This window comes from Colobus angolensis, unplaced genomic scaffold (genome assembly GCF_000951035.1).
Source record: "Colobus angolensis palliatus isolate OR3802 unplaced genomic scaffold, Cang.pa_1.0 Scaffold30, whole genome shotgun sequence".
Taxonomy (NCBI): Eukaryota; Metazoa; Chordata; class Mammalia; order Primates; family Cercopithecidae; genus Colobus; species Colobus angolensis.
Window position 1 is genome coordinate 5,602,099 of NW_012116266.1, and position 12,752 is coordinate 5,614,850.

Here is a 12,752-nt window from a genome sequence, read left to right on the forward strand (position 1 = left end):
GGATTCCCTTCCCCCTTGTGCTTCCCAGGTGAGGCGATGCCTCGCCCTGCTTCAGCTCTCGCTGGTCAGGCTGCAGCAGCTGACCAGCACCGATTGTCTGGCACTCCCTAGTGAGATGACCCCAGTACCTTAGTTGAAAATGCAGAAATCACTGGTCTTCTGTGTCGCTCGTGCTGGGAGTTGGAGACTGGAGCTGTTCCTATTCGGCCATCTTGCTCCGCCCCCCTGCCTCAGACTCTTGATTAGCTGGGACCACAGGCATATGCCACCGTGCCCAGCTAATTTTTTTTTTTTTTGTAGAGACAGGGTCTGGTCATGGGAGGCTGAGGTGGGTGGACTGCTTGAGCCCAGGAGTTTGAGACCAGCCTGGGCGACATGGTGAGACCCCATCTCTATGTGAAAAATTTTAAAAAGAAAAAAAAAGAAAAAAAATCATCTTAATTTTATGTAAATATATCCAGTTATTATGGAAGTTTAGAGATGGTACATGGAGGGAAGCATACTTAACTAAACTGGAGGCTGGAGTAGAAGTTAGCCAGGCAAGGCTGGGAAAAATGTTTCAGAGGAGAAAAAAGAAAGAACAGACCTATGGAAGTAACAGAGGAGTCAAAGAATTTAGGAATGTTAAGTTATCAGTATTCATTCGCTGATGTAATAAATATTAACTGAGGGCCCGCTGTATAACAAGAGCCAAGTTATACAGCAGTAATCAAAATAGAACAGTCCCTACCTTCATGGAGCACACACTTAAGTGAGGGAGACAGACACTCAAAGGATTACAAAAATAGAATTACGGGTGGGTGCGGTGGCTCACGCCTGTAATCCTAGCACTTTGGGAGGCCAAGGTGGGCAGATCACCTGAGGCTAGGAGTTTGAGACCAAACTGGCTAACATGGTGAAACTCTGTCTCTATTAAAACACAAAAATTACCGGACGTGGTGGCATGCACCTGTAATCCCAGCTACTCGGGAGGCTGAGGAAGGAAAATCTCTTGAACCCAGAAGACAAGAGGTTACAGTCTGCCAAGATTGCATCACTGCACTCCAGCCTGGCAGAAAGAGCGAGACTCTATCTCGAAAAGAAAATAAAAATAAAAATAAATAAATAAATAAAACAATTATAAACTGGGAAAAGTGTTGTAAACGAAAGGCACAGGGTGTTATGATAGCATCTAAAAGGGGAACCTGGCCGGGTACAGTAGCTCATGCTTGAAAACCCAGCACTTTGGGAGACTAAAGTGGGAGGAACACTTGAGGCCACGAGTTCAATACCAGCCTAGGAAACATAATGAGACACACATCTTTACAAAAAAATTTTAAAAACAACTAGGCAGTCATGGTGGCACATGCCAGTAGTCCCAGCTACTCAGGAGGCTGAGGTGGGAGGATCCCATGGGCCCAGGAATTTGAGGTTACAGTGAGCTATGATCAGGTCATTGCACTCCAGCCTAGGCCACATAGCAAGACTCTGTCTTAAAAAATTAAAACAAAATAAATAAAAGGAGACCTATCTAGCAATGTGGAATGATCAGAGACAGCATCCCTGGGGAAGTGACATTTAAACTAGGAGTTGAAAAATGAACACACATTAGCTAGGCGTGTGGACGACTGGAGGTGCATTCCAGGCAAAGTGAATAGCATAGACAGGCCCTGAGATAGGAGGGAACAGGGTACATCTGAAAACTTAAAAGAAAACAAGTGTGGCTAGACTATAAGCCAAATGAGAATGTGGGAAACCAGGCTAGAAAAGTAGCCAGGCTAAATCATTAAAAGTCCTGGAGACTACATTAAAAATTTGGAGTTTGTCCCAAGAACAAAGGGGTTTTCAAACTAGAGTCCACAGATACCAAAGGGTCTGTTCATGGAATCCAGTGCAGTCTATGAACTCGGATCAGGGGAAAAAACAATCTTTCTTTTTAATTAACCTCTGAATAAAACTTAGTATTTCCTTCAATTGTGAGTATAGGCTCTGACTTTTTAAACCAATACAAATCTCAAAATATGTTCCCATTATAAATGCTGGAAAAATCTCATAATAATAATTTTGGCCCTTGCATCACTACTTTAAAATCATGGAAGTTTCTGGAAGGATTATTAGATCTTGCTATAAATCTTGCTATTTAACACATTAACAAAGAGGCAAATATAATATCGTAAGCTTTTATAAAAAGTATTAATATTTTGTAACTATATTGGTTTCCTTTAGCTATGTTATTCTCAGCAGGAGTCAAGGGTTTCATCGGACTGCCAAGAGGTACCTGTCAACTGCAAAGCATCGAAAACAGATGGGGAGGAAAGGGGAAAGAGAAATAAGCAATCCAGGTAAGATTATGTATATCTAAACCAGGGTGACGGCAATGCTGATGGGAGAGAAGCAGATCAATTTGAAAGGCATTTAGAAGGTAAAACTGACATTAGAGATTCTTTTCAAATGTGATTTTCTTTTCTTTCTTTCTTTTTTTTTTTTTGAGATGGAGTCTCACTCTGTTACCCAGGCTGGAGTGCAGTGGCGCAATCTTGGCTCACTGCAACCTCTGCCTCCCAGGTTCAAGTGATTCTCATGCCTCAACATCCTAAGTAACTGGGACTACAGATGCATGCCACCATGCCTGGCTAATTTTTTTGTATTTTTAGTAGAGATGGGCTTTCACCATGTTGGCCAGGCTGGTCTTGAACTCCTGCCCTCAAACAATCCACCTGCCTCAGCCTCTCAAAGTGCTAAGATTACAGGTGTGAGCCACTACACCCAGATCAAATGTGATATTTTCAAAGAATAGTTATAAAAATGCTTACAATACAATAGTAAATAAAAAACACAAAGATTATCCATGCGTATAATCTGATTACATTAAAATTCTACTGTGCACACAAAACACTGGAATGATAGGAAGTTTTTGTTTTGTTTTGTTTTGTTTTGAGACGAGTCTAGCTCTGTCGCCCAGACTGGAGTGCAGTGAGTGGCATGATCTTGGCTCACTACAACCTCCGCCTCCTGGGTTCAAGTGATGCTCCTGCCTCAGCCTCCCGAGTAGCTAGGACTACAGGCATGTGCCACCACACACAGGTAATTTTTGTATTTTTAGTAAAGAAAGGGTTTCACCATACTGGCCAGGCCAGCCTCGAACTCCTGACCTCAAGTTGAGGCAGAAATTTAAAAATAAATATGCATTCATTCACTCTAAAAAAAGTAACAGGCAAGGCAAGGGTTAAAAAGATAAGAACAACACCAGGTGCGGTGGCTCATGCCTGTAATCCCAGCACTTTGGGAGGCTGAGGCGGTGGATCACAAGGTCAGGAGTTCAAGACCAGCCCGGCCAAGATGATGAAACCTCGTCTCCACTAACAATACAAAAAATGAGCTAGGCATGGAGGCGGGTGCCTGTATTCCCAGCTACTCGGGAGGCTGAGGCAGATAACTGCTTGAACCCAGGAGGCGGAGGTTGCAGTGAGCCGAGATCACGCCACTACATTCCAGCCTGGACATCAGAGTGAGACTCTGCCTGAAAAGAAAGAAAAGGAAAAAGAAAAGGAAAAGGAAAGGAAGGGAGTGGAGTGGAGGGCGGGACAGGAAGGGAAGGGAAGGGAAAGGAAAGGAAAAGGAAAGGGAAAGGGAAATGGAAAGGCAAAAGAAAAGAAAGGAAAAGAAAAGAAAAGCACAAGTTTTTCTCTGCCCAGCAAGCTCACTTCAAGGACAGTTATGAGATAACACTGTCTGGAAAGCCAAGGCCAAAAGAAAAGGCTCCAGACACCACCACCCCCATTCGGAGCAAGGTTAAAGGAAGAAAAAAAAGAGAAAGAGACCATTTTTTTTTTACTGTTACTCCTTTCCCTGGCTTCTTAAGCATGATTGTGTATTACAAATGTCTGTATTTAGCCAGTTCTTGTTTTTCTTTCAATGCAGCTGTTTTTCTTTCAATGCAGCTATGCAAGGCCACAAGTTATGTTATGCTATAGATTACGTGACCTGTCACTGTATGATTAACTGCTTTTGTTTTGCTTCTGTAAGTCCGCTTATAAAAACCTCACTCTGTCTTGTTCAATGTTCAGTTTTTTGGATGCGAATCTTACTGAGCCGGTGCGTACCTTAAAATAAACAATCCTCCTGTTCTCCATATCAGTCTCTCTGGTCCTCAGTTCCCTGCAACATTTTTGGTGACCACGAAGGGACCCGAGATGGCAGGTTTACTGTCTCCTTTGCCTCTGGAGCCCTGGGCCAGGGGAGACCTGTGACCCCAGGTGCTGCCGGGAGAACTTCAGCCCATAGGGGAGATCAGCTCTCCCCTGACCTGGCACCCCTACTCAGCAGCACAGCAGAACCTAAAGAGGGGCTACAGGACGATTTCAGAAACAGCATGCTTCAGGAACCACAGTAAGGCTTTGGGGCCCAAGGCAGGACCCATGGGGACAAAAGAGGAGCCTGATCACCTCCTGGGGTGTGCCGAATAGTCTGACCCAGAGGGGCTCGGGGCGACAAGAGTGGCTCACACCTGAACCAACACAGGACTCGAGAGTGGCTCGCTAAGTTACTTACGAAAAGGAAACTGGAAGTGGCGAGAGTGGCTCACCACCCCAACTAGGAAACTGGAGGTGACAAGAGTGGCTCGCCACCCCAACTGGGAAACTGGGTGGCCACTCTCACCACCCCAACTACGAACACAGGAACTAGGAGTGGGGAAGTGTGTGAAAGTGTGTGAATGGAGGAGCCTAATTAGGCTCATTAGCTGCCAAGTGGGGAGTCACAGATCTCTTACTGTGGACTGGGCGCTCCAAGAAAGTGTGGGGCCGACTAAGACTAGTGGTGATCTGCATACGGCTAATAGGAGCTGCCCTACAGCTCAGAGTTGTAGTGGGAATAAGGAACTCTCCAAAGCCAAGTGTTAGGCAGGAATCTAGACCCAACATGGTGGTATCACCTAGCATGGCAGGCCCTTTGTTAGGACTTCCCACCCTTCACTTCCTGCTAAGACTCTCAGCCCGCGAAAAAGCCTGCGCCCGCCAAAAAACCCCTGCTCTGCGCAAGCTCCTGGACACGTCATTCCTCAGAAATCGAAACCTAACTCAGGAAAACCGAAACCTACAAACCCCACCTACCTCTCCCTATAAAAGGCCCCCCAGATACCCGCCCTGAGCGCGACTTCCTCAGCCCTCCTCCTAGTGGACTGGTGAACCTCGCCCACAAGCCCAATAAAGGCTACCTCAGTTCTCATCTGCCTCGTGTCTTCTTGCTCGGCTCCCCATTACATTACACCAAGCAGCATCTGAAAACTCCTATCATGGAGCACTTTGGGAGGCAGAGGTGGGTAGATCACTTGAAGTCAGGAGTTCAAGACCAACCTGGCCAACATGGTGAAACCCTGCCTCTACTAAAAACACAAAAATTAGCCAAGCATGGTGGTGTACACCTGTAATCCCAGCTACTAGGGAAGTTGAGGCACGAGAATTGCTTGAACCTGGGAGGCGGAGGTTGCAGTGAGCCAAGATCACACCACTGCACTCCAGCCTGGGTGACAAAGCAAGACTCCGTCTCAACAACAACAACATACATACATATACACGTGTGTATATATTTTGTGTATACACACGGGTGTATACATATACACGTGTGTGTATATACGTGTATATGTGCGTGTGTATATATACGTGTATACACACGTGTGTATATGTATGTGTACATGCGTGTGTATATATACGTGTATACGCGTGTGTATATATACGTATATACACATACAGAAAACTTCAGGTGCTCTCTACTCTCATCATTTCCAACTTATACAGTGAGTCTGGATGTTAAGATTTTTGTTTTGTGTGTTGTGTGTTTTGTTATTGTTGTTTTTAATTTCAGGAGAATAAAATTAGCTTAGAGAGACAGGAAAGAAAAGAGTAGCAAAGACAGTACATATCAATACTCAAAAAAAAAAAAATACTATTATTTATGTGGTAGAACACTAGACCAAATTACTTATCACCTTACCTTTAGGAGGAAGGCAAAATTACTCTTCAGAGAATTAGTCACACCATTTTCACACAATTTTTTCCTCATTTGGTTTTCACTCACATTGCCACCACCAGATTGATACCTTAATAATGACTTCAGCATGGTTTCAAAAGGGTCCGCTGAAACAGACAAATTAAATATTTCTGTATCAAAACAACCGCTCAAAAAGATACCCTGTAAGAGAACAAGATATCAGGGAGGTAAAGAATTATAGCTGAAAGCATGGCAACTGTTTTTTATAATTCCCTTATTTTTATTTTTTATTATTATTTTTTTTAGACATAATTTCACTCTTCTTGCCTAGGCTGGAGTGCAATGTCATGATCTCAGCTCACTGCAACCTCTGCCTCCCAGGTTCAAGCAATTCTCCTGCCTCAGGCTCCCAAGTAGCTAGGATTATAGGTGTGTGCCAACACTCCTGGCTAATTTTGTACTTTTAGTAGAGATGGGGTTTCAACACGTTAGTCAGGCTGGTCTCAAACTTCCGACCTCAAGTAATCCGCCTGCCTCAGCCTCCCAAAGTGCTGGGATTACAGGAATGAGCTGCTGTGCCTGGCAGACTATTTTTAAAATACGAACAATTTAAGAGTCGGTGAAAATTGGCAAGAACACAATATCCTGACTGGGAATTCCACTGTTAAGTCATTAATACTGACATAAATTTTCTACCTACATAATTATAATGTCTTCAAATTTTTTTTTAAAAAGCACATTGCCCTGATTTTAAAGCAAAATGGCTACTAAGTTTGTGGTTTGTGGTTATCAAGTATTACAGTAAAATTATTTAGCTGAATTTAAAAATTTATTTTCTCCAATTCTTGTTTCTTTAATGACTTGTTTTCACACACATACAAAGATACACTGTCACTGTAAAAACAATTCAAACAATACAGAAAAGACAGCAAAATGCATCAGAGATACTGTTAATATTTTAGACATTTTTCACAGCTGTTAACATTTCTTAACAGAGAGAGAGACAGAAAAATCTGTCAGATTTCACAAAGAACTACATTCCCCTCTTTCAGAGCACTTCTCTCAGTTCATTAGTGTGGTAATTTGGATGTTTACATACTTCCCTCACTCTCCAACATTAGCCTAGAAACTCCATAGGAGCAGAGACCATTCTGGTTTTCCTCATTATATTCCCCAACAGAGCCATCTTTTCTTATTGTATAAAGCCTAGTAATTAAAAGCACAATCTTTTTTTTTCTTCCTCAGAGATCCTTGTTCTACAAAAGCACAATCTTGAACCAGACTGCCTGACTTCAAGTCCTAGCTCCATCACTAATTAGCTGTGACCTTAGGCAAGTAACTTAACCTCTCTGTGCCTCAGGTTTCTCTTCTGCAAAAAAGGGATAACCGTAATACCTTCTTCATGAAGTTGTTCTGAAGAATTAAATGAGTTAATATTTGTAAAGGGCTTGGAATAGTGCTGAGATATTATAATTGCTATATAAGTATCTGACAAAACCAGTCTACATCATCATATTCAGGCCTGAAAGTATTCATTTATTCAGCCATTGATATTTAGGTTGCTTCAAATTTTTTTTATAAACAATATAAATATTTTCTCATATCTGTGATTATCAATTTATGTATCAACTTCTTAAGGTATTATTGTTAGGTCAATGGTTACTGTCAACTTTTTCTTCAGAGAGCTGTATAGCACATGTACACCACGTGACTCCCCATTCCCTCATCGACAATGCATTCTGCCAGTATTCTTCATCTCTTCTAGGGAGATAAGTAAAATTTTTTTTTTTTGAGACGGAGTCTCACTCTGTCGCCCAGGCTGGAGCGCAGTGGCGCGATCTCCGCTCGCTGCAAGCTCCACCTCCCAGGTTCACACCATTCTCCTGCCTCAGCCTCCCCAGTAGCTGGGACTACAGGCGCCCGCCAACACGCTCGGCTAATTTTTTTGTATTTTCAGCAGAGACGGGGTTTCACCGTTGTCTCGATCTCCCGACCTCATGATCCACCCGCCTCGGCCTCCCAAAGTGCTGGGATTATAGGCTTGAGCCACTGCGCCCGGCCAATTTCTCATTTTTATTTGTACCCAACTGAATATTAGTGAGGCTGAAATCTTTAAATATGTTTACTCCTTTCTTAATAACCTTGTTTTTCCCCATTTTTGTAAAAGGGCATTTTCTTTTTTGAGACGGAGTCTCCATCTGTCATCCAGGTTGGAGAGCAATGGCACGATCTTGGCTCACTGCAACCTCCACCTCACAGGTTCAAGCGATTTTCCTGCCTCAGCCTCTCGAGTAGCTGGGATTACAGGTATCTGCCACCATGCTCAGCTAATTTTTGTATTTTTGGTAGAGATGGGGTTTCACCATGTTGGCCAGGCTGGTCTCAAACTCCTGACCTCAGATCATCTGCCCACCTTAGTCTCCCAAAGTGCTGGGATTACAGGCGTAAGCTACCACGCCTGGCCTATTTTTTCTTATTAGTTTTCAAGTACTATATATATTTAACATATTGGTGGTAAATTACTTTTCCATTTCTCTTTTAAACTTTGTCATGGTGCCTTTTTATTTAACAAAAATATGGTAATCAACTACTACACATCAGGTGTAGCAATGTGTGGCCAACATTTTACTATCTCTCTTTCTTCCTTTCTCAAGGTGATTTTGACTTTGTTTTTTAAGTTAGAGACAGTCTCAATGTGTCTCCCAGACTGGTCTTCAACTCTTGGGTTCAAGCGATCTTCCCACCTCAGTTTCCTGAGTAGCTGGGACTACAGGTATGTGCTACCGCATCCATTCAAGGTATTTGTTATTGTACTAAAAATTTTTCACTTTTATGTGGACAGATTTATCTAACTTATGTCTTACAGCTCCTAGATCTTGTACCATTGTAAGAAGAGGTTTATCTACATTATCTCCAACCAAAGAGAAAAAATTTAATATTTAACCATGTTTTCTTGTATTACCTTTATAATCTGGTATTTTAATCATCTAGAATTTATTTTGATATAAGAAATAAGGCAGAGGCCAGGTGAAGTGGCTCACACCTAAAATCCCAGCATTTTGGAGGGCAGAGGTGGGAGAATCACTTGAGTTTAGGAGTTGGAGGCCAGCCTGGGCAATGTAGCGAGACCTCATCTCCACTAAAAAGTAAATAAATTAGTCAGGCATGGTGTTGTATGCCTATAGTCCCACCTACTCAGGAGGCTGAGGTGGGAGGATTGCTTGAGCCCAGGAGTTGTAGGTTATACAGTGAGCTATGATAGCACTGCTGCCCTCTAGCCTGGGCAAAGGGCGGGGGGCGAGGAATAGAATAAGGCAGGGATTGAGATTTATTTTTTACAAATAGCTAACCCATATTCCCCAAACCATTTATTACTTTTCCCTTTTGTCATAAAATACTATCTTTATCATATATATTTGGTTTGTCTTCTGAACTCTCCACTCTTTTACATCTGTTTGCCTAGCCTGACTACAGCATGAGAGTCTTTTTTTTGAGATGGAGTCTCTCTCTGTCACCCAGGCTAGAGTGCAGTGGTGTGATCTCAGCTCACTGCAACCTCTGCCTCCCGGGTTCAAGAGATTATCCTGCTTCAGTCTCCCAAGTAGCTGGGATTACAGGCGCACATTACCAGGCCTGGCTAATTTTTGTATTTTTAGTAGAGACAGGGTTTCACCATGTTGGCTAGGCTGGTCTCGAAATCCTGACCTCAGGTGATCTGCCTGCCTTGGCCTCCCAAAGTGCTGGGACTACAGGCAGGAGCCATCACGCCCGGCCAGGAGATTCCTTTTTTTTAAGAGACAGGTTCTTGCCCTGTCCCCTGGCTGCCTGGCTGAAGTAAAGTGGCGCAACCTTGGCTCACTGAAGCCTCAATCTCTTGAACTCAAGCAGTCCTCCCACCTCAGCCTTCCAAGTAGCAGGTCTACAGACAGATGTATCACATCTGGCTAATTTTTGTATTTTTTGTAGAGATGGGGTCTCACTATGTTGCCCAGACTAGTCTTGAACTCCTGGGCTCAAGTGATCATCCCATCTTGGCCTCCTAAAGCATTGGGATTACAGGTATGAGCCACTGCGCCTGGCCAGTACAAGGTTCTTCAAATTAATCTAGCTTTATAATACTCTATACTAACTGATGGTACAAGTATTTCCCTCATCGATATTCTTTTTTTTGGAAGATAGAGTCTTACTCTGTTGCCCAGGCTGGAGTGCAGTGGCACAATCTCAGCTCACTGCAACCTCCACCTCCCGGGTTCAAGCAATTATCTTGTCTCAGCCTCACGAGTAGCTGGGACTACAGGCACACACCACCATGCTTGACTAATTTTGTATTTTTAGTAGAGACAGGGTTTTACCATATTGGCCAGGATAGTCTCAATCTCCTGACCTCATGATCCACCTGCCTCGGCCTCCCAAAGTGCTGAGACTACAGGCATGAGCCACCATGCCCAGCCCATTAACACTCTTTTTAGGATTGTTTCCTGGCTGCTTATGTACATTTATTCTTCCAGATACACCTTGGAACTATTTTTTCAGGGTCCCAAAAAAATCCTGTTGGAATTGACACTGAGATTTTATCATATATGCTTATAAATTAAGGAAAAATACAATTACTTAAAAAACTATCTTAAATGAGTTAATAGGACTTCAGCACAGTGACTAGCACATAGTACAAAGCATTCAATAAATGTTGGCTATTCCTATCCAAGAACAATGTATATATACAGTTCTTTATTTATAGACATTCATTCTTTTTTTATTTTTTTTTGAGACACAGTCTCACTCTGTCACCCAGGCTGGAGTACAGTGGCACAATCTTGGCTCACTGCAGCCTCCGCCTCCCAGGTTCAAGAGATTCTTATGCCTCAGCCTCCCAAGTAGCTGAGATTACAGGCGTGTACCACCACACCCGATTAGTGTTTGTATTTTTAGTAGAGAAGGGGTTTCACCATGTTGGCCAGGCTGGTCTCGAACTCCTGGCCTCAAGTGATCCACCCGCCTCGGCCTCCCAAAGTGTTGGGATTACAGGCATAAGCCACTGTGCGTGGGCTAAACATTCATTCTTAAAAGGTAAGGATCAGGTAATTAGAAAGAAAATTAAACTTACATGTCTTATTGGGATTGATATGCTGCTTCAGTACATCAACAGTGCCCAAACTAACCACAAGGCGCCTGCCAAACCAGAAGGAGACCACAGGCCCATATCTCTCATGCAAATTAACCAGGAACTCGTGCAAACTTCCACTATTCACAATATCTGGAAGATTACCATCTCTGGCAAAAGAGTAACATTTGACAAAATCATCAATTTAACTTGGAAAAATCAGAAAAACAACAGTTGACTCTGAATTAACTATGTCAATAAATGAGAACAAAGGTTCATGAAATTCAAATTAGTCCAAAATCCAAAACTCAATTATATTTGCCTTCTTGCTATATTTCTATAGTTATATTTAGATATGGATTTGTCTGATATTTTAAGAATTCTTAACACTTCAAACCAAATAAGAAAGCTCCATAGGAACATCTGACTTAGATACTGAAAACTATCCCACTTTCCCAGCCCCTAATTCTGAGATGACAACGGACATCATCAGCTGGTGAAAATCATCAGATCAGCTATGGCAACCCTTTCCTTCTTTCCTTCTATCTTAATCTTCTTTTCAGCTTTCTCTGGCAAGGGGAAGTGAAAGCAATGAAATGTTTTGATTTACACGACTCTCCTTTCTGTTAACAAAGTTTAAGTTACATGCCAAGGTAAATGTAGGGCAATCAAAGGAACTGAATTGAATAAGATGAGTAATCTAAAAATATGGTTTATCATTTTGGTTTGTCTTCTGAACCACCTACTCTATTCCATCTGTCTGCCTAGTCCTACCACAAAATAACCTTAGTTTTCTTTTTATTTATTTATTTATTTTTTAGAAACATAGTCTGGCTCTGTCACCTAGGCTAGAGTGCAGTGGCACAATCATAGCTCACTGCAGCATTAAACTCCTGGCCTCAAGCGATCTTCCACCTCAACCTTCTCAGTAGATGGCAAGAGCTACCATGATTGGCTAAAAATATGGTTTAGTCTTGGTATCAATAATGAAGAATTAACTCTACTGAATTCCAAAAAATAATTACTCACTTTTCTTCAGTTGGAGTAATCCCCGGAATTCCTGCAGCTTGTCTGGAAGCCTTAAAAAAAAAAAAAGTTTATAATAATGAATTATCATATAACCCATAAGTAAGATGTGTTTCACCAAGACATCTGCAGGACCTTAAATAATGGCTTTCCAATTAAGTTGAATCTAAGAAATCATTTCCATATTAAAATACAAAAAAAGGGATTCTTTGCATGGAAAAGAATGATTTCCATGTCCTTTGCAGGGATATAGATGGAGATGGAGGCCATTTTCTTTAGCAAACTAATACAGGTACAGAAAACCAAATACTACATGTTCTCACTTACAAGTGGGAGCTAAATGATGAGAACACATGGACACATAGAGGGGAACAATACATGCTGGGGCCTTTTAGAAGGTGAGAGGATCAGGAAAAACAGCTAATGGGTACCAGGCTTAATAATTATCTGGGTGATGAAATAATCTATACAACAAACCCCCATGATACAAGTCTACCTATGTAACAAACCTGCCCTTGTACCCCTGAACTTAAAATGAATTTTTTTTTTTTAAGAATGATTTCGGCTGGGCGCGGTGGCTCAGGCCTGTAATTTCAGCACTTTGGGAAGCTGAAGAGGGCAGATCACGAAGTCAGGAGATCAAGACCATCCTGGCTAA

General features: G+C 42.3%; 1 protein-coding gene across 1 annotated transcript in view; it reads right to left on the reverse strand.

Annotated features, from left to right (window-relative positions):
- LOC105517458 (cytochrome P450 20A1) overlaps positions 1–12,752 on the reverse strand; it is a 67,254-nt gene that overhangs the window by 48,438 nt on the left and 6,064 nt on the right. Inside the window, exons 2-4 of the mRNA XM_011949998.1 lie at positions 12,098–12,147; positions 11,072–11,238; positions 5,971–6,113 (exon numbers count right to left, since the gene is read on the reverse strand). Of these exons, the coding sequence (XP_011805388.1) occupies positions 5,971–6,113; positions 11,072–11,238; positions 12,098–12,147 (360 nt within the window). The remainder of the gene's footprint in view (positions 1–5,970; positions 6,114–11,071; positions 11,239–12,097; positions 12,148–12,752) is intronic.